The sequence below is a fragment of the Diadema antillarum genome, unplaced genomic scaffold (assembly GCF_040938485.1).
Source record: "Diadema antillarum isolate AM-2024a unplaced genomic scaffold, OU_Dant_1.0 seq00000136_RagTag, whole genome shotgun sequence".
NCBI classification, from domain to species: Eukaryota; Metazoa; Echinodermata; class Echinoidea; order Diadematoida; family Diadematidae; genus Diadema; species Diadema antillarum.
In genome coordinates, this window is record NW_027271213.1 from 1,079,000 (window position 1) to 1,101,381 (window position 22,382).

Consider the following 22,382-nt stretch of genomic DNA (forward strand, 5'->3'; position numbering starts at 1 on the left):
ATTTGAACAGAAACCCCCTTTCAAATTTAGGATTTGATTCTAAAAAGATGAGTTTGCCTGGGTAACAAACACGAAACACATCGAATCATTCATTCATTCTATATAGTTTTTTTAAAAATCGTTTATCCATTACGTTGTTTTTATATACAATACTGTACTTGTCTCAAGGAGAGCGAGAGCGCGAAGCCAAGGTGAAAGTGACGTGAGATGGCGCTGTTTGAGTACTTCGTAGTGCATGGATTGCTCGTGTGTTTTTCCATGATTCCATGTAATACGATGTTCTATATTATACCAAGGAGCTATAGTAGCTCCTTGATCATACGAGATTCTTTCTCAATTCCTGGATCTAGTGCTTCAAATGCTGAAGTGCAGTTGCATTCCATGTTTAAATTGACTTAAATGCATAGAGTAAATTCAAAACAACCATAATTGCACTTTGATATAAAAAATGAACAAAGTAGAAAATTATGGGACTTTAAAAATGTTCACATAGTGTTTTCATGAAAAGGAGATATTTACATTTTATACCACAAGATGAGCTAATCATGATATCACTTCACAGGGGCTGGTGACCAATATCAACTTTAAGGGAAAACATTGTTACTAAGCTTTCTACGCTTCCCCGTGTCATATCCAAACTCCTGCCACTCTGTTCCGTTTTACTTTATTTTACTGTGTCGATTTGCACATGGAGTTGAAAATTCGCACTTGGGACGTTTTCATGCTATGAACTGAGATTAGGGCCTATAGATGCAGATGGGTTAGATAACAATATTAGAGCAACTGAATGATTATAAGCTGTGTGTATGATCATGTATCAGTTTATGCATGATTAACTGCACTTCAACGAAGCCCTGCGTGTCTGCCATAATCTGTGCTGTAATTCCTTTAATTATCATAATTATTTTTGTTAAGTAGTTCTTACCGGAGACACTCATTGACAGACACGACACAGACTTGGTCGGTTATTGAAGTGGTCAAGGCCTAGGCCCCGCAAATCAGAGAAACCTGAATTCACTGATTAATACCGAATCGGGATGGCCAGAAAATATGTGTGATAACGGTCTATTCAGAACCCCCAACATCTCTAGCGGTAATAATGCAGTATGGGCTTTTCATTTGAATATTAATTTTTTCTTCTTAATTTCAACAAAATTGTATAGATCTATGCTGGGCGTTAATGTACAAAATACACAATAATCTCACTCCTCTTTCAGTACAGGACTATATCATCAAACAGGCTACTCAGTTAACGAGAGCCTCGCAACCTCACTCCTATCAGGTACCATATTCGAGAACTGAATCGCATCGCCATTCGTTCTTCCCAAGAACTGTAAGGAACTGGAATTCCCTGTCGTCAGAAATTGTTTCAGCGCCATCTGTGGGATCATTTCGAAACCGTCTAACGGTTGATCACAGTGGCTAGTATTTTCGTCAAATTTTCTATGTGCTTGTAAATATCTGTAAATAAATTGTATTATAATGTAAATAGCACCAGTCTGCAAGAATCTTCAGTCTATTGAAGGAGGCAGACTTAATCAGAAGAAGAAGAAGAAGAAGAATGTTTACAACTGAATGGGACGCGCATGCGCTAATCATAACTAAACAATAACCGCTCCTGCTCCCTCGACCTCCTCCCCTCCACACCTCCCTCCCTCCCCCCCCCCCCCCCCCACCCCCTTCCGCCTTCCGCACTGCATGCATTGCGCAAGAGAAAGGCGACGGTTGCATGGATGTTATGCAGAGTTCCCAGACCCTGCTCGCTCACGTGCGTGCACGCTACAGTAGTAGTGTACATTATACACGTAGTAGACTGGTACAAGTAGAGTGTGGTGTACACTGTATGTGTGCGAACAAATAAGGAAGAAAAACAAACTTGGACTCTGGACGTACCGTAGCAAATTGGTCTTGAAATTGAGAGCACGTTGGGGCATATATTCGCCCGAACACAAAATCTGCCACTTCAAAACAAACAAGGGAGAGAGTTGAGAGAGAGACTACCTGCTGAAATGGCCAGCAGCAGCCAGCAAGCCAGGATGGCCCGACACAGTCGCATGTTCGTTCGCATCGGCGGGGTCTCGGGCTTCGCAGCCATAGTTCTCGGTGCCTACGGGGCGCATGGTAAGAGTTGTAATAACTTGTAATTGTATGTTATGAAAGCCAAAGATCAGTAAGCTTAATATCCTTCTACTTTTGGCACTATACAATGTACATGCATAACATGGCAAAGGTCGGCCTCAGACATTTCAAAATGGTATTGTAGTAGGAGCACCCCTGTGGGGAATAGCGGGGCGTACCATACACCCGCTATGGCTATAGCGGGGCACATCACAAACCCGCTATGGCTTCCCATAGACCCCTTATGGGAGCCTACCCATATATAAGGGGGCACATTTTCTAGCATCGCCAGTTGGTGCTCGGGATTTCGTTGGATACAGTATGTGAAGTGATAACTACAGATTATAACCAGTACCAACTCAACTATACAAGACAGACGAAGGACAATACCACGGAAAGAGGTAACTATTCATTGTGGATGTGCGGTTTTATTTACCGGGACTCCACGTCCACAACATTGGCGTCACGGACATCTACTTATTTCCGTGCTCCCCGTTGGGTTTCGGGAGATATTTCAGTGGACTTTTCCACCGTTCGTGTGCTTACTCCGCTGCCGCGAGGTTTTTGCCAACAGGCGTTGCGCTCCGATTCCGCACCGATACGCGAAGGGAGGAGTAATAGCGACGGAGCCCAGGTGAAAGCAGGCCTAGTGAGAGGCTTTTGGCAGCGTCGAGTGAGCTTTTGAACGGTTTTGAATTCACTGTTCGTGAGTTTTTGTCCTTAACTCTGTTCTTGTAACGTCGTTTTTCGTGTTTTGTCTGTGTACCGCGTGTTTGTTGTTGGCGTGTGATTTTGTAACTGTCAGACCCTGCACTAGACCTGGCCCACCTGATCTTTTCAGGGAGCCCCAAATTACGGAACGTAAAAGACTACAAGTAGAAAAGGAAAACAAAGAACAAACAGTCTCGGTTTTGGTATTTTTGATTATAGTCTAGTCGCAGGGGTGTGTGTTTTTTTCCGCATTTGGTGTATCTAGTCTTGGACCTGGTTGACTGTGGTCTGTTGTTTAATTGCATGCGTGTGGTGTGCGTTTTGGTCCAAGTTCTAATTGTTCGAATTTGAGTGAGTGTGGTCTGTAGCGTCTGCTATAGTGTGCTTTTTGGAATACGTTGTTCCTGTATTTTGTGGTCCTTAGTCGTATTTTAGTGTGCGTCGCTATATTTCGTTTTTGATTTGTACCGTTTTGGTCTAGGACTCGGTCCTACCCGCCGTGCTGTGTGATTTAGTGTATGTACTACGTGGGGTGGTGGTGCAACGTTGCAGCTACGTTTTGGCTTGCTTTGCATGGCATCGTGACTTTTCGCGTTTCTCCTTGCAAAGTTTCGTTCCACGTGTTTTGCGCCGTTGATTTTGGTGGATTTACTCCCCTCGCCCCATTAATCTGTGTTAATCGTGTATTACGGTGTGTATCGTGCTTCGCTTCACGCGATTTCGTAGTACGCGGCTGTTGCGTGTGTACTCACTGCCTTCGACCGTGGTCGTCTGGTCGTCCTGTGCTCCGTGTGTGCATTAGCACTGCTCGCTACTCTACCTTCGTTTAGCGTGTGCAAGGGGATTCCCCTGCGGTACGCTGCACGCCTGTTGGAATTGTCCGGCATCGTGTTTTTCTCTCCACGTCTCTTCGTGTTTTCTCTCGCTGTCTCTCTTCACGTGTTGTGCTCGGTCTCGCGGTTCTCTGTGTTGCCGTTCACATACGTCCTGTCATACTCGCGTTTCACATTGCGATTGCACTGGTTCGCTGAGTTGTTTTTCTACCGTCGGCTTGTTTTTTCTGTTCATTTTTCATCCGCTCTTTCGGTATTTTCCCGTGGAGAATTAGTGGGACATTGATCGTGGAAGTTTTCGCCGTGATCATTTCGCGATAGCGGGATTGCAAGCATTCTCCCAGCGGGGGAATTTTTCCTTCTCGTAAGGAGGTACGTATAGCCGATGTACTACATTTCCCTCTGTGTGAGGGGACCTTTCCCTTCTTTTATTAAAGAGAGGGGAGAATAGTGAGCGTTTCCCTTATCAAGTAAGGGGTTCGTTATTGTGTATAACCATTTTTGTATGGTCAGTGTTCTGTTTTTGAATGTAGGTAGCAGTTTTGCGTATTATTGTTGCCTTAGTGCTGACGTACAGGGACTTGTGGTAAGTACCATTATTGCCTTATTTTTATACTTGCCGTGTCATAGTGTATTAGTAGTCCGTTCACTCTGAAGGTTTCTTCATTGCTCGGATACTATTACTAGGGTTTTATTTAGTTTTGCCTTAACTGGCCAGATATCAGTTTAGGTTATAAATGGGGATTTAATGTTGTGATTAATATTTTGGTAAAGTAGGGTGTGTATTGGTTATATTGATAGGTTAGTGTTAAATAGTGGTGGTATTGTGTGTGAGGTGTTCGTGTTTGTGGTGCGTCTCACATTGTTTTATGTAGTGCGATTGGTTTGCGTGCAGGTATTATTATTATTGATTAGTTAAGTGGTAACATATAGATTGTTTTTTAGGTTAGCAAGGGCTGCCTTGGGGTTTTCCTAGGTGAGTCCTACTTTTAGTGTGTGTGTTACTGGAGGGTATGCCTGACGTGGATGACCAGGAGGATTTCTGGATTGCCATTCAGGGTCGCCTCCAGTTACTGTTGTTTTTTATCGAGGCGTACAAGCAGGGAATTATTACCCACTTGGAGCTGGTTCAATTCTTGGTAGATTTTTTATACCAGGAATTGTAGGTTATTTTTTTTTTTCTCACCTCCCCGCATTTTTAAGCAATAGGGGGTGGGGTACAGTGTTACCACTGTTAGTGTTAGGGTAATAGTGTGACTGTATAGTTTTTCTGTACGGTGATTGACGCTGTTGGGCTAACAGTGTGACTGTATAGTTCCTGTGCAGTGTTGTCATTGTTAGGTTAGCAGTGTGACTGTATAGTTTTTCTTGTGCAGTGTTGTCACTGTTAGGTTAATAGCGTGATTGTATAGTTTTTGTGTAGTGTTGCTACCGTAGGTTAATAGTGCGACGGTATAGTTTTTGTATACGAGGTATATCAGAGTCTATACCTCTTGAGTGTATTAAAGGTAACTACCCTCCTTAGAGAGGGAGAGTGTACAGTATGGCTACAGGTGAAGCACAGGGGAAGGTCCCCATTAACACTTGTAGTTATACGGATTTGTTAGCAGTGGGAGCAACCCCTGCCCAGGCGCACCATCTCCTCGAATTGAGGAGGGAGTACGGGAGGGTTACTCCCAACATGGTGGAAGCAGAGGGGGAGTACGTGAGTGGGGACTTATTAGAGAGGCTGGATTTCAGCCCGAGGGTAGAGTCAAGGGAAAGGTTAGCAGATGCTGAATCGCCCCTTCTGATACCCGAAACACCCCTCGAGTCATCCCATGTAGTTACTCACCCCTCTCGTTCCATAGTTGAAGAGGGAGTAACTGGTCACGGTAGGCGTGACGAAACCTATCGCACCCGCTCTGAGGTGGGAGCTACAGTCATGAACCCCTCTAGCAGAGGGGATGAGGGATTGGCAAACTCAGGTTTGTCTGCATACCCACATGACTCTTATCCCCCACCAGGGCAGGGAAGAACAGAGACAAGGGGTGGGAGAAGACAGGGACGGAGGGATACTCCATCTAGTCATAGACCGCGGAGTAATCGCAGTCGAGGTGACATGGAACCTCCTGCGTATAACAGGCCGTGGAATTCCCACAGTGGAGGGGATGCAGAACCTTCACGGTACAATGCCCCGTATACGGGGAACCAGAACAGTGGGTGGTTCAGGAGGAATGGAGGAGCGAGGGAGTACAATATCCCTCAGCGGGATGTGAGGGAAGAATACCCTCCTTTCCGATACCAGGCCGCACAGAGGCAGTATAGGGAGGAAGATAGTGAATCCTACTCCTCAGGTGTGGAACGACAAAATCCTCCAAAGCACCAGAACCCACCCAAGTCCATCACATTTAATGGTATGGGTAGTTGGCGGGCATTTTACCGCAAATTTGAAGCATTTGCTGCGGATAGGAGCTGGACCCTTCCGCAGTGTCTGAACCACTTGTGCTGGTGCCTGGAAGGCAAGGCAAGCGAGTACTTTGATTCGCTTTTGGATAGGGAGCCTAGGCTGACCTATGTTCAAGTAATTTCACGCCTTGCTGAACGCTTTGGCCAAAGTGAACCGCCAGAGGCAGTACAAGTGGAGTTTATGAGTGCTAAGCAGGGTGCGGATGAGTCCCTTGATGATTGGGCAGATAGGATGCGCGACCTATCTGCAAGGGCGTTTCCTGGGGTACAGGATAGGTGTCTATCTAGGCAGGTAGTACTGCGTCTGTGCCAGGGATGCCTGGACAGGGATGCGGGATGCTTTGCCTTAGACAAACGTCCATCTACCATTGAGGAGGCTGTCGAAGCTATCCGCTGGCATAAGCACTCTCGTCAAGTCGTGTATGGGAAACCAAAGCACGCAAAGACCCTCACTGTTTCCCCTGAGACGGTTGAGGAGTCACATGTATGCAAGGTGGATGTAACACCTCGCTCCCTGGGTCGTCCAGGGGAGTCAAATTTCTCCAGGTTGGAGCGACGAGTCGCTGACCTGGAAGGCCAAATGACCAAGCTCACCCATAGTATGAATACTGTGGGAGATAAGGTGAGTAGGTTGGCACAGCAAGTGACATCCTTTATGCAAAAGGAGGCGCCTGTCACTCTCCCTGCAGTAACTTGCTATCACTGTGGGCAGCTCGGTCATTTCAAGAAGAATTGTCCGCAGTTGCAAACACCTCCCCGGGAGAAGAGGGTGTCCTTCCTGGGGGCAGAAGAGGAGTCAAACTCCTCGGGGTCGGAGGATTAGGCCCTACCCCGACCCACACAACTGCGGGCCCATCTTCAACGAGCAATTTAGGTAGCCATGGGGGCAAGGACAGTGACCACCCTGAATTTGATCCGGTTATTTCCCTTTTGGGGCAATATATTGAGGAAAGAACCCAAGAGGGAGACACCCTCCCCCCTCAGGGAGATGACATTACCAGGGGTGGGGACGCGCCTGTTGACGTGAACCCATTAGGAGAAAATAGCTCTACTGACAAAGATGGAGTCATTGTGTGTAAGTTGAGGTCGACTTCTATGTTCATTGTATCGGTACAGATAGGTGATCAGTCTGTGAAGGCAGTAGTGGATACTGCTGCTGAAGTGTCCATTATTTCCGATAAGCTGTACGAGAAATTAGAGCCTCGCCCTGAAAAGATCAGGGATGTAATTTTACATGCGGCAGGCCGCAATATGCGAATGCCAGGTATGGTTGTAGGCCCTGTTGTAATTAAGTTAGGGAATTCAGAATTTACAGTGCAATTGTATGTGGCTGCCATCGAAGATGAAATGTTGTTAGGGTTAGATCTCCTTCGTCAACAAAAGGTGACCTTGCACCTTCAACAAGCCCGATTACAGATCGGGGACGATTTCATTCCCATGGATCATAGTGAGCCATCACCATATGGGAGGGTTTCACGGGTGTACGTGTCGAAACGTACTGTTATTCCTCCCAACATGGTGAAGAGGATCACCGGCATTTTAGATCAACGGTTAGGGGATTTTTTGTTTGAACCTGCCCTTGATGTGTGTGTGATGATACCACATTCTATCCACCCCGCAGGACAAAGGGTGGAGCTGTATGCCATTAACCCCACTGACAGGTCAGTGGGATTGACAAATATGGTTGTCCTGGGAGAAGCCCAGGAGTTGAATGATGCTGGGATCATCATACAGGAATCTTGTGGAGACCCACAAGTGTGTCAACTCCAAACAGGGGAGCTGGATTTTCCAGCGCACTTGCAAAGCCTGTATGAGCGCTCCGCATCCTTGCTATCAAGTGAGGAACAAGCCCAGCTAAAGCAGCTGTTAGCAAAGTATGCTCATGTCTTCGCTAGGGATGAGTTTGATCTAGGGAATTTTCAGGCCCTTGAACATCCCATTGACACTGGGACTGCTAATCCGGTTAAGCAAAAGATGCGGCGTACTCCTTTGAGTTTTGCAGGGGAGGAGAAAGCCCATCTTGAGCGCATGCTGGAGGCAGGTATTATACAATCCTCGCAATCAGAGTGGGCATCCGCTCCAGTGCTAGTGAGGAAGAGGGATGGGGGAGTGCGATGGTGCATTGATTATCGTGCGTTAAACTCCGTCACAAGGAAGGATGTATATCCTCTTCCCAATATTGAGGAGTGCTTAGATACACTTGAAGGAAATAGGTGGTTCGCCAAATTGGATGCTAATTCCGCCTATTATCAAGTGAAGATCTGTGAAAGCGATAGGAAGAAGACTGCTTTTACGACCAAGTATGGCCTTTATGAGTTTGTGAGAATGGGATTCGGGCTGTGTAATGCGCCTGCTACCTTTTCTAGGGCCATGAATTTGGTGTTGCGCGGCTTAACCTGGGACACAGTATTAGCCTTCTTAGACGATATTGTAGTCCTAGGGCGTTCTGTTGAGGATCACTTGCAGAACTTAGAGCAGGTTCTAAGTCGATTTGCAAGCTATGGGTTGAAACTGAAACCCAAAAAGTGTGTTCTCTTCCAGGAGAAAGTTGAATTCCTGGGTAGAGATGTAAGTGCAAATCGGATCGAACTCCGCGAAGAACACATTAAGGCAGTTCAATCCTGGCCAGTACCACGCAGTACCAAGCAGGTGGAGCAGTTCTTGGGACTGGTGAATTATCACCGCTCCTTTATCAAGAACTTTGCTGCAATCGCAGTTCCACTGTATCGTATCACTGGGAAGCGCGAATTCCAGTGGAATGCAGAACAGGAGGAGGCATTTGAGGTCCTCAAGCAGCGCTTGGTGGAAGCTCCTGTTCTGGCTATGCCAAATTCCCATGATTTGTTCATCTTGGATACAGATGCATCCAATGATGCCGTGGGGGCAGAACTCCTACAGTTGCAAGATGGGGAGGAAAAGGTGATCGCATACGGAAGTAGCGCACTCTCCCCTGAGCAGAGGCGATATTGCGTCACAAGGCGGGAGTTGCTAGCCGTTGTGAAATTCACACGGCAATACCGCCATTACCTACTTGGCAGGAAGTTCACGGTCAGAACAGACCATAGTAGTCTGCGATGGCTATTGAATTTCCGTTATCCGCAAGGGCAGTTGGCCCGCTGGCTGGAAGAGCTGAGCCAATACGATATGGACATTCAGCATCGTCCAGGTAGGCGCCACGGTAATGCAGACGCATTATCGCGGAGAGGTATCGACTCTCAATACTGTGAGGGGTATAGGCACGGAGTCGATTTGGAAGACTTACCGTGCAAAGGGTGCAAATATTGCACCAAGGCCCATAGTAATTGGGCACAATTCGAGGACGAGGTAGACTATGTAGTCCCTCTCACTGTGAAGCCTAAGGCACAGCTAGTCAAGGCAACAGCAGACGACAGCATACATGCAAATGTAGTGCACGCTGTCGTCGACGACTTTGGGAGAACTCTGTGGTGTTCCCAAGGTCACTTGGAGGAGATAGCTGTGGCTAGGGTAGGTGATGGAGGGGCAGGGGATGTTCCCCATGAGCGCATTAGGGTGGAGCAAGAAGGCGACCCTCATTTAGCACATTTGCTAGAATGGCTGAAAGAGGGGACAACCCCTAATGAGGCCACCACCATGCTGTGGAGTCCAGCGGAGAAATACCTGTGGATTAACAGGGAGGTCTTCCGCAAGATCGATGGACTCTTGTACTTCCATAAAGATGGAAGGGATCGGCTGGTAGTGCCACGCTCGTTAGTGCAGGATGTCCTGCAGTCTACCCACGACCTCCCATCCGCAGGCCATGCTGGGAGGGACCGTACCAAAGCCTTAGTAAAGGAGCGTTACTTTTGGTACGGTTTGGGACATGATGTCGCGGAGTACGTGGCTTCCTGTAAAACCTGCAATCAGAGTAAGAAGTCTAGCAGGTATGGACATAGTCCCATGAAAATGTACCATGCAGGCTCTCCAATGGAGAGAGTACACCTCGATTTTTTGGGTCCATTACCAAAATCTACGAGGGGCAATGAGTACATTTTGATGATGGTGGATCAATTCACCAAATGGGTGGAGTGCATTCCACTCCCCTCCCAGACAGCGGAGCAGACTGCCCGCGCAGCAGTGGGGGAATTCTTTAGTAGATTTGGCTATCCCCTTGAGATCTTTACTGATCAAGGAAGGAATTTTGAAAGCCAACTCTTTAAAGAGTTATGTAAGGTGTTGACCATTCATAAAGCTAAGACCACGCCTTACCGCCCCTCTGCCAATGGCCAGGTGGAGAGATATAATCGCACCTTAATGAACGCTGTTAGGTGCTATGTAGGGAAGACCCACAATAAATGGGATGAGTTTTTATCCCAGATTGCTGGGGCACTCCGAGCCACGGTGAACAGGAGTACTGGCTTCACAGCAAATATGCTGATGCTAGGAAGGGAGGTTAATCTCCCCTCTGATTTGATGTATCCTGCACCGAGGAAGCAACCCCCTCTTGATTTAGGGGAGTATTCTACTGGTCTGGTGGATTCCATGAGCAAGGCCCATGAAGCTGCCCGTGAGACCTTGCGTTCCACACAAAGGAGGATGAAGCGAGATTACGATGTGCGTTCACATCGTAGACAATTCTCAGAAGGGGATTTGGTGTATATCTTGGATAGTGCCAAGACCAAGGGGGTGTGCAAGAAATTAAGCTCCCCTTGGAAGGGACCAGCCCGCATTAGGCAACGGCTTTCCCCTGACCTCTATCGTGTGGAATTCAGGAATATTGTTTCCACTAGACACCATGACAGGTTGAAGCCCTGTAGAGACAGGGATATCCCTGCATGGTGCCGGAAGGACAGTCACCCTAGAGAGGATGCTCTCTATTGTATTTGTCATGGACCGGACGATGGTGCCTTCATGATACAATGTGATTATTGTGATGAGTGGTACCATGGCTCCTGTGTGGGAGTGACCCCACAGGAAGGGGAAGCCATGAACAAGTACAAGTGTCCCCCTTGTCAGGCAAGGAATTAAGGTAAGTAGGATTCCATGTAAGGGGGTATTAACTGTTCTTTCTGTTCTTATCATTTTCTGCAGGATGCCGCAGGAAGGAGAGCATATCCATCCTTGGCCAGGGGGAGGAGTGTCCGCGGAGGATGGGTTCCGGGGAATGCTGAGGGCATCCGAGGAGGAGGGACGCCTCCTCCACCCAAGCGTGTGGGTGCGATTGGTACCCACCTGGGGAATTCCCCGGGTGTTAGAGGCTCTGGAGGTGCAGTTCCGGAGAGCAACCGCCACGGAGGACTCCGGGTGGATTGTTTGTCTGCAGGAGTACCTCCTGGACCACATGGGCTATGAGGAGATCATCCTCAGGTTTCCTGCCCCTGAGGGAGTAGGGAATGTGGAGGCTCCGGGAGAATCTATCCCGGAGAGGTTGTATCTCGATCCACCAACCCCTTGGTGGGATGCAGCCTCGGCTCCACGTCTCCCAGGAGTATTAGCACTGCACCCCTCATTTTCTTGGCGTGCATCTCGGAGGACCCAGCAAACTCCAGTTGTGGTCCATGAGATGTTTACCCAAACTGAGGGGCAACCCAAAGCGAGGGTTAAGGAGGAGGCCCCTACTCCTCCTGAGGGGAATGAAGCAGCTGATGGGTTAGGGGACCTGTCAGACATTTCCGTTGAGGAGAGGGAACTCCCAATGGAGGAGGAATCCCGAGCAGAGGGGCAGACACCCTCTGTTGGGGAGACAACTACGGTGGACAATGGGGAGCCTCCCATTGCAGTGGAGGTACCACCACCAACACCTCCACGTCCCTTATCCCCTCTCCCACAGCGTGCACCACGGGAGCGGAAGGCGAGGGAACCTCCTAAAATGCAGGAGCCCTCCCAACCGCGTAAGAAGGTGCAATGGAGAGACCAGTCCAAGGCTGGGAAAAAGGGGGTTCCTCGCTTGTATAAGCGAGGGGCAGATTCCACCCCAGCCCAGCCTAGGGCTAAGGTACGGAGGCGGCAATGTCCGTACCCAGGCTGCCCAGGGGTTACCCTGGGTAAGATAAAGTGGCATTTATACTCCCATATGCCGCCATGCTTCCGTTTTGAGGATGGCGGAGATACTATTTCGGGGAGGTATTGTTTGCAGCAGGTAGGCTGTCTGCGCTTCCTCGCCCGCACTCTCACATCCAGCGATGATTTGGAGCAACTCCTCACCCTTTTGGATGAGGAGGCCCCCAATGAGTATAGCTGGGAGGTGCCGGATCACCTGGCGAGGGAGATGGAGTGCCTTATTCGCACTATGGGCTGGAGGCGTCCGGCTGAGCTAAGAGTCAGGCCAAGCTCCACTGTGGCAGCTTTGCTACATTGGAGAGCACTGGCCTGGCTCACCAATCAGCTCACCCATGAGCAGTGGGAGGAGTTCCTTTCACTTGGGTCTGTGGGCACCTCAGCTCAACCAGCCCAGGCTGCTGCTGCCAGTGTGGCAACACCCCGTTCCACTGTGGGGAGTTCCCCTAGTGGAGGTAAAAGGGTGGCTACACCCAGTAGCCGAGGAGCAGTCTCCTCGGGAACATCTGGAGGGGTTGCACCTCCAGAAATTCGGCCCACACCCCGTGCCGGACCATCATCTGCGTTAGGGGCTACCCCCTCGTTGAGTGCAGGATCGTACGCAGGGGCTGCTAAAACACCCTACGTGCCCCTGGCCTTCGACAGCCATTTCCATTTGGATCGGCTGGAGGAGGCTGCTCACAAGCGAGGGCGGGAGTTAGCCTTTGCAGAGGCGGGCCGCCCTCCCAGAGTACCCGTTCGCCTTACGGGTGGGGTCATTAATTATTGTGACCCCGCTCGTTTCAAGGAGGTTAAAGTCCCAGCGGACCGAAAATGGGTCGTGTCTGTAGGGATTCACCCCAAGCACGCAAAGGCTGCTGGGGAGCGGGAAGTTGATGCCCTGGGAGGATTGCTGTGTAATCCACGCATCCGTGCAATGGGTGAGGTGGGGTTGGATTACTCTGCGGACCCCAGCACGTGGCAGGGGCAAAGAGCCCTGCTGGAGGCTTGCCTCAAGCTGGGAGCGGGCGGTAAAGTCCTCGTGCTTCATCTCCGGGGGCGAAAGGAATCGCGCGATGCGGATGAACCCTCCCGGGTGTGCCGGGAGTTGGTGAAGGCTCACGTCCACCGCTTTCAGCGGATACACATTCATTGTTGTTCGCTGGGAGTTGGGGAAATTGAAGCCTGGCAACGTGGATTCCGCAATGCCTACTTCGGGTTTACTTCCCGAGTAAGATTTTTTGGCGCAGGCCAAAAGGAGGCATTGCGGAGGGTACCACTTGCCCGTCTGCTGTTGGAGACGGATGCTCCACACCTTCCTCCTAGTAGGGATTTGCCCTACATGACCCCAGCATATATTGGGGAGGTAGCTGCCCTGGTAGCTGAGATCTTGGGGAAGGAGATCAGCGTGACTCGCCTCCTGGAGGTGACGAGGGAGAATGCCCTCGAATTGTATGGAGGTTAAGCTCCATCAGTAAAGTAATTCACCTCCTGGTGGTGAAGAGGGGAAACGCCCTCAAATGGTATGGAGGGTAACTCCATTATATGTCTTCGCGGGGTTTTATTTATGTGTATACCCGCGTGGCAGCCAATTATATTTTTATTATTATTGGCACCCTAATCACCCATTTATTACAGGTAGGCAGGGGTATTTTATTATGCTCAGGGACCTTTTGTGCCTGCTGTACATATTAGTGAGTATATGTTTTGATATAAAGAAGTTCTATTTTTATAGTTATACGTAAGTCATTTTTTCCATTTGGAAGTGCTTCTTGCCATTTGGTTGTTTGTACCTTGTGTTCAGTGTGCCGGAAGTACACTGTTTTTCTCAGGTTTTGTGTGTGTTCAGGCGGCTGTTTTGCTGATTTTTGGCACTTGCCCAGGCTTGCCTGTATTACCAAAGTCACTTGCCAAAGCTTTTCAGGTTTTTTGTATTCATAACAGTTGCCAAAGAGTTGCACAATAGGTGCGTAGTAGTTTATAGGACCATTGTGGTCATAGTGCGTTTATATGAGTAGTTATTATTCATCTTGCTTGGCTTTTGTTCTGATGCCAAGAGAGGTGTACAATTTACATGTGATTGGGTGATTTGGGGTGATTTATTTGGGTTTTGTAGGATGGGCGCTTTCCCGTCCTATGGTCCTTCATTTTTGGTTAATCCCAGCAGGGGGGTTGAGGGTCGTAGGGTTTTTTTCCCTCCCAATATCGACGGTCCCTCGCACCCCCATTCGGTACATGAGTGACCTAGGCGGTGGTCCGCTGAATCGTCCCTGGCAGACCCCCAGGGACGGGTCAGATTGTGCATTCAGACGGGTGGGGCTCTGCGAGATCCCCGGTTGTGAGGGATTTGGGAGTTCCTATCATTAGTTTTCTTTTGGTCTGGGGCCATTTATTTCTATTATGCCCCCAGTTTTTCAAAACGGGGGGGAGTGTAGTAGGAGCACCCCTGTGGGGAATAGCGGGGCGTACCATACACCCGCTATGGCTATAGCGGGGCACATCACAAACCCGCTATGGCTTCCCATAGACCCCTTATGGGAGCCTACCCATATATAAGGGGGCACATTTTCTAGCATCGCCAGTTGGTGCTCGGGATTTCGTTGGATACAGTATGTGAAGTGATAACTACAGATTATAACCAGTACCAACTCAACTATACAAGACAGACGAAGGACAATACCACGGAAAGAGGTAACTATTCATTGTGGATGTGCGGTTTTATTTACCGGGACTCCACGTCCACAACAGTATCACACAAGGAGCAGAGACTCCAACCCCAAGCACCTTCTGATCTGGAGATTCTCCCGCCCGAAACCCCTAGCAAACGGGAGACTCCAAGTTGATGTGTGCGAAGCACGAAGTTCCTAGGATTCCAGATGTTCTCTGGTGCTATCTAAGGCTTATTTTTTCAACATACAATAGAAATAAGTAAGAAATCCTTTCCACCGGGAGACACAGAGCCAGGGCGGGAGAAATCAAATCTCAAACGGGAGAACGGGAGAATGTGCAAAAATGGGCTTTCGGCGGGATATCTCCCGTCGAAAACGGGAGAGTTGGAGTCTCTGCAAGGAGTTGGTCAGTGTGTGTGGCGTAAGTCCAATGGCTGTTTAATTAAATTACTAAAGAAACAGGCCTAACTGCAGAATACCAGCTGTTTTGAGGTTATATGATTGATATAGGTAATTATCAGCTTCTCGTTTCGCAAGACATATGTTATAGCTTGAGTAGAAAGGGACATAGAATCTATTATATACCTCATATATAGATTCCTCTCATCTGATCGGTGAAAAGTGGAGTCGTGAAAATAGCTGTGCCCCATTTTTGATCGAAATGACGTCATGATTTACTGTGCCCGGGCCATAGAATCAACTGTGCCCTGTTAATAGGTTTGGAGACAGTCGCAACCCCGTACACATAAATCACTCATATATACGCACCAATGATACGACGGCCGCGCTGTCGATCAGCGTTGATTACGAGTGCTGTAAAAGAGACTAGAATCTATATTTTCGATATCTATATTTCGGAATCTATATTTTTGGTATATAAAACAAATAATGACAGGTTGATATTCGGGGCACAGTTAAAATTATGTAGTACTAGGCCCTCAGTGATGTGAAAACCATAAGCATAACTCTGCCCTCAGCTTCGCTTCGGGCATAGTTATGGTTTTCACATCACCTTGGGCCCATAATTTTAACTGTGCCCCTCATAGCAGTCATTATTTGTATACTGCTTATATGACATGTATAATGTACAAGACAACCTGCTTGTACAACTACAAACTGTAAATTCCAAAAGAAATCCAAGCAGTCACAACCCCAACATTTCCACACATATATGAATGTCTGCATGTAAAACAGGGAGGTGAGACGAACCATAATAACAATGGTCAATGCCTTAAAACAATCAATTGGATACAAAATTAAGTACACGTGTATCACACTCAGCTCAGTAAGAAGGAAACATCATAGTACTGTTTCATGTAAGCCTACTAATTAGGTTCACTATATCTACTCAGTTGCATTCCTTTCTGTCTGCCATTTTTTTAGCAAACAAACCAACCAAACTGACCTCAACTCAACCTCCTTTCTTTGTTTGAAGAGTGAAGTGTTGAATTAACCCTTAAACGCATTGAGGATGGGCTTATTTTGCTACAACACGCATTTCTCGTAGATGTGATGTGCCTGAGTATACTGTAAAACATGATATATTCGCGTCATGAATTTTTTGCGAATTGGAGCCGACAGCCTTTTTCGCGGCATGAAATTTTCGCGAAGTGCCACTGGCGTTCAATGCATATAGTGTAAACAAGGACTTTCGCGTGCATTTTAATTTCGCGAATCTTGGCGCTCGCGAAATTCGCGAAATTAAAGTGCACGCGAAAATTCCTTGTTTTACAGTACTCGGAACTCATCCTCGACGGGTTAAAAATGGCACATTCATGTACCACAGTGCCAGTAGCTTTCATAAGAGAGACACAAACCTGTCTATAATACATTCAGTAAAGTTTTTTAATCCCTCTTGTTCAGTGTAGATTACAGTCTACAGAGTATAGGTAGAAATTGGAGAGGAAAAAGTTGTTGTGTTTGTGAGTAGATAATTGATTGCATGCTGCTTTTAAATATAAGAGAAGCACTTGAGAGTACTAGCTGGTAGATAAGACATCTGCGTTATTTCCTTGCTATTCTCTGGGCACATAAAGGGTTGATATCTTACCAAAAGACATCCTCGGTGGTTCTAAAGAAAAGCTGTTTTTGAAGGTTGTGTAAAATTAGTCACTGTTCCAAGTTGGAACCAACTGAATATGAGCGCTACTCCAGGTAAGAGCCCCAGATGGCCATTCTGGTGTGCTGATAGAGTAGAATGCTTTTTAGGATGTTTTTCCAGCATTCATACAGTCACACACTTTTCATCAAATGCCTTTATTATCGAAGTGGTCATTGAGCTTTGCTTCTTTTGTTTTGTTTTGTTTTGATCTTGGGAGGTAGTTTGCCATTTAGATTTCATTCTTTCACTGCTAATGAATGTCACAAAATACAAGAAATGCTTTGCAGGAGATTCTGTATGTTGCGTCATTCACTGCGATACAGTACCAGTAGTCCATTTTATGAATAATGTTTCCTTTTGTCTTCCTTTTTTTTTTTTTTTTTTTTTGGCTCATCATAAACATGCTTGTTGGTTATTCTTACTCTCTTACAGTTCTGAAGCTAAGGAGTGGAATTGAGCATGAGATTACAGTGAGTAAAGGCATTCTACACCACAATTTGTTTTTTGTAATCCGCAGCAGGGACTTTGCATGTTTTAAGATTACTTTTTGCCAGTATGTAATTTAAGCATACTAGACTATGACCAGCACCACTCAGCCCAGTCAGCTAATTCAGGTATTAGATGCTCACTGGTAAGTTAATTGCGTGTCATGTGTCAAGGGTTTTTCTCTGGCTGAGGAAGCCAATGTGGGATATGCAGCAAAGATTGCAGATGTTGCAGGTCTAGATATCAACGTCAGCAGACATGTGCCTCAGAAGCCTTTTCTCTTCTCATACAGATAGTCTGTTTCTTTCAAATGCCTCTGACCCTTTTCGTCAATAAAGGGCATAGTAAAGATGTCTTTTTGTACATTTCATCGTCTGTCATTTACTTTCCATTCGTGTCTTCTGTAGACATTTGATTCGGCCAACAAGTACCATCTCATTCATTCACTGGCTCTACTGGCAGTTCCCATGAGTAAAAATCCACTTTTGGTAAGTTTGGACATATGACATTGTACCAATTTCTACAAGGAGGCACATGAAGAGTTTCACTGCATAATGGACTACAATTGTAAGTGCCATTCTTAAACATTTTAGAGTTAGTCCATCATCATCAGATGGAGCAAAATCAAACTTATCCAGTGTTACCTCACTTGTAACATAACAAGGAATATTCTTGAAGGTTTGATTAAGATATCCCATATTTTCTTATTATTTTCTCTGTTTTTTTACACTAAAATTAGCTTGTTTTGCAATAAAATTCTTCTTATTTAGGTAAAGCTGGAAAAACAAACACTACATGAAATTACAATACCATGTGTAGCAAATACCAATTCTAAAAGCAGATTGGCTATGAAACAGAAGGGACGATACAACGTGTAGTAACCCGAAAGTGTTCTGTCACCAGCTGTTGCATGCTGCCCTCTTGTGGCGAGATACCAAATGTGAAGAGAATCAAGATCTACATTGTACAATCATGAGCAAGATGTCAGTCAATTAAAAGTCAGAATACCAAACGGTTGCATGTTAACCTGTTGACGACTATTCCTGAGTACTCTCTGGCTACGGTAAATGGGAACTGCATGTTATAGGAAAATCATGTGTCTGCAATGGGTTAAAGGACAAGTTCACCTTCATGTACATGTGGATTGAGTGAATGCAACAATATTAGTAGAACGCATCAGTGAAAGTTTGAGGAAAATCCGACAATCCGTTCAAAAGTTCTGCATTTTTTAAGTATCTGCGCAATTACTGCTGGATGAGAAGACTACTACAGTGTGTGATGTCACATGCGTACAACGATATAATGAAAATAAAAAGAGAATTTCACAAAATTTTACTTTTTGAATAAAGTGCACATTTCTTGGACTTGTTACTGATGTATGTTAAGGATAAAATTATTCCCCTTCCCTTCTGAAAGAGAGAAGTCGAGTGTTCTTTTGTTATGCGAGAAAAGTGAAAATAAGATGAATTTTCTTTATACTTTCTTAATACCGTTGTACTCATGTGACATCACAAGCTACAGTAGTCTTCTCATCCAGCCATGATTGAGCAGAAACTTTAAAAATTCATAACTTTTGAATGGATTGTCGGATTTTCCTCAAACTCTCACTGATGTGTTCTACTACTATTGCTGCATTCACTCAACCCACATGTCTATGAAGGTGAACTTGTCCTTTAAGGACCATGTAAACTCTTCACTTTGTAAACCAGTTGTTTCATAAAATAATAACCTAGTAGTAGGTTGTTAGGACACGACTAATCATCCTACACTAATACCGTAGAGTCTGATGTCTTGTATTAAGCGCAGAAGTATCTTCCCAATTACTATTTAGAACCTCCCAAATTTTAATGTGTGAATGCTGGCAGCCCAGAAGTCTATTCTGTGCCACGGTGAATACTGAAATGAAGACTAAAATTGAGTTTCATTGCTCAATAGCCTTCTTGTTATGTCAGAGGAACATTTGGCATCCGTAAAGATTACCAAGGGATTAAAGGACAAGTTCACCTTCATAAACATAAGGATTGAGAGAATGTAGCAATATTAGTAGAACACATCATTGAAAGTTTGAGGAAAATCGGACAATCCGTTCAAAAGTTATGAATTTTTGAAGTTTTTGTACAGTAACCGCTGGTTGAGAAGACTACTGCAGTGTGTGAAAAACTTAGATGTCACATGCGTACAACAATATAAGGAAAATATAAAGAGAATTTCACAAAATTTCATCTTATGAAAAAAGTACACATTCCCTCGACTCGTTACCGACAAATGTTATGGGTAATATTATTACCCCTGCCTTTAGAAAGAGGCAAGTCAGGTGCTCTTTTATTATGCGAAAAAAGTGAAAATATGTTGAATTTTCTTTATATTTTCTTTATACTGTTGTACGCATATGACTCACAAGCTGTAGTAGTCTCCTCATCCAGCGGTTCCAAAACAAAAATTTTAAAAATTCATAACTTTTGCATCGATTGTCCAATTTTCCTCAAACTTTCACTGATGTGTTCTACTAATATTGTTGCATTCTCTCAATCCTTATGTTTATGAAGGTGAACTTGTCCTTTAATGTTGGTTGCTGGTGTTGGTTTCTTTTTTATTCCTCTGCGAGTTCCAAAAGTTTCCTGCAGCAAGAATTAACTTATCTTGATTACCAATAAAAATATCACAATATCATACTTCAAGGCTTTGATGGAAATTGTAGAAATACAGTATTAAAATCCAATTTGCATCAACTGAAGAAAATTCGGTCATATTCATGGAAGAGGAATTGGTAACTGTAACTTTTATTTCAGGCCATTCTGTTCTATTTGATTTGATTTGACTTTGTTTAATTTGATTTAATTGATTTCATTTGAGATGTTTATAAATGAATATGAAATACATATATTGCATGCTCTTTGTTAATCAAGAAAGATCCTTTCACAACATGTTTTCTGTATCTCTTGCATTTACTGTTGTTTGCCCCCCAGACTGGAAGTCTGATGACGGCTGGAATCATTGGCTTCTGTGGGGTGGGGTACTTCTATTCCTTGACCAGTGACCCCACTCCGGTCAAGCTCATGCCTGTTGGTGGCGTCCTCCTCATGGCGGGATGGCTGTCTCTAGCACTGTAAACTACTCCGAGGAAGCATATTGCTCGAGGGATGAGATTGTCGGTTCAGAAGCCATCGTTTGCAAGTCTCTAGGACGGGAGGGAGCTTTCGTAGCTCTTTAGCATCAACTGCATTCACACACAAGATGCAAACAAATAAGTAGAATGTTTTCATTTTTTTTTTCTTTGATGAGATACCAGGAATAAGCCATATTTTGTGTAAGCATAGATCTGCAAAATAGTTTGTTAAGACACTCATTAGAAGCTGCTTTTATCAAATGTCAAACTTGAGGTAGTGTGTGGAGAAAAAATCTGAATTTTTTGTTGATTATGCTATAACTTTGCAAGATTTTATTCACATCTAAGTATAGGTGACTTCTGATATAGATAAGTCCTCGGGACCAGCAGTTTTTGTTCTTTTTTGTTGACTTCCAAAAGAAAAGAATAGAGCATATCAATATTTCTGTATACAGTATTTCTATGTTCATGAATTTATAATTGCTAAAATCAGTGATATTGTTTCTTTTATACTCTTTTGTTACATGGCAGTAGTGCAATAAAATTTACCAATGAATGTATCTTTATGTGTGCATATAGTATATTAAAACAGGGAAATCCTTATATAGTGAGGTTGCCGGGACCTCAGATTTTATCTCCTTAAAGAAGGTACCTTGATGTGATACTAAAAACAAGAGACCAGCTACTTAGGTGATCTATCACTTGGTCTACTCCCACTTCATCTAATAACCATTTAGTCTCAACCCACACGGTCTAATCCTGTTTTGTCTACAACCAGTTCGGCTAATGACCATTTAGTCCAATTGCCACTTAGCCTCATTGCCAGTTGGCCTACTTCCAGATGGGCTATGCTCATTTCGTCTAATACCTACAGTTTATTAGACAAAATGGAACAAATCCAAGGAATCAAAATTGCAGTTAGACCATCTGGTTATTAGACGAAATGATAATTTGCCAAACTGGACATTAGACCAAGTCAGAATTAGACCAAATGGACATTAGACGAAATTAATATAGTAGACCAAATGAGTTAAGCATTAGTGGTGTTAGACGAACTGGGAAGTAGACCATCTGATACTAGTATTATTGCCAATAAACCGCTAAGTACAGTACAGCTGTAATGGAAAATTGGGACCACCGAATTCACCTCTTTAAATGCGGTTTCTCATTTTAAGCGAGCTCATTATAACAGGATTTCCCTGTATGAATAACTAGTGCCTCATTTTATGTGCTCACATGATATATTTTGATCTTTTAAGTGTAGGTCATATCAATTGAGAGTCTTCATCATTATCCTGTCATTTTGCGCAATGATATATCTCCTTGACTGATAAAGGCTTAATTTCAAGCAGTTTGCGGTGAAAGTTATTTTTGTATGCAACTGATGATGTACAGATGATGAAAAGATAGATGAATTTGTCAGTTGAGAATGAGAAGGGCGTTAGGTTGCCTCGAACACTATGGCTTTAGTGGCAACTTAACGCCCTTATCATTCTCAACAGACAAATCAGACTTGTAGTTACTCCAGAATATGAAAACCATGAATCACCTTATGGTGCCATTCTCTCTCATCTGTTTGTTTTTTAACTTCTTGAGATGCCTGTAGGCCAGTAGTCGGCCAACAGCACCAAACTACAGGCATGAAAACGATACCCACTGTAACAAAACTTGTATTTCCACTTTCTGCCGTAATTGCACAAGGGTATGTATGCAGGGGTAAACAACATTCCATCACTATTCTCATCCACTTTCAGTATGTTTATAAATTGTAAAATCCAAGACATCAGTGTTTGAAGGTGTTATGACTGGCCAATCAGAATTGCACCATAGTAAGCATAGATACTTCGCATACAAGTTTAAGGTTGTGCATGCATTCTAAAAGTGAGCTGGCTTCATGCATTTATCAATATGTGAAC

The 22,382-nt window shown here is 45.1% G+C and overlaps 1 protein-coding gene across 1 annotated transcript; it reads left to right on the plus strand.

Moving 5' to 3' along the window:
* The first annotated feature begins 1,871 nt into the window (after positions 1-1,871).
* On the plus strand, positions 1,872-21,135 carry LOC139727554 (transmembrane protein 256 homolog). Its single transcript, XM_071638535.1, has 4 exons — positions 1,872-2,121; positions 17,307-17,344; positions 17,768-17,848; positions 20,327-21,135. The coding sequence occupies exons 1-4, from the start codon at positions 2,010-2,012 to the stop codon at positions 20,468-20,470; spliced, it is 375 nt and encodes a 124-aa protein (XP_071494636.1). The 5' UTR covers positions 1,872-2,009; the 3' UTR covers positions 20,471-21,135.
* The last annotated feature ends 1,247 nt before the right edge of the window (positions 21,136-22,382 follow it).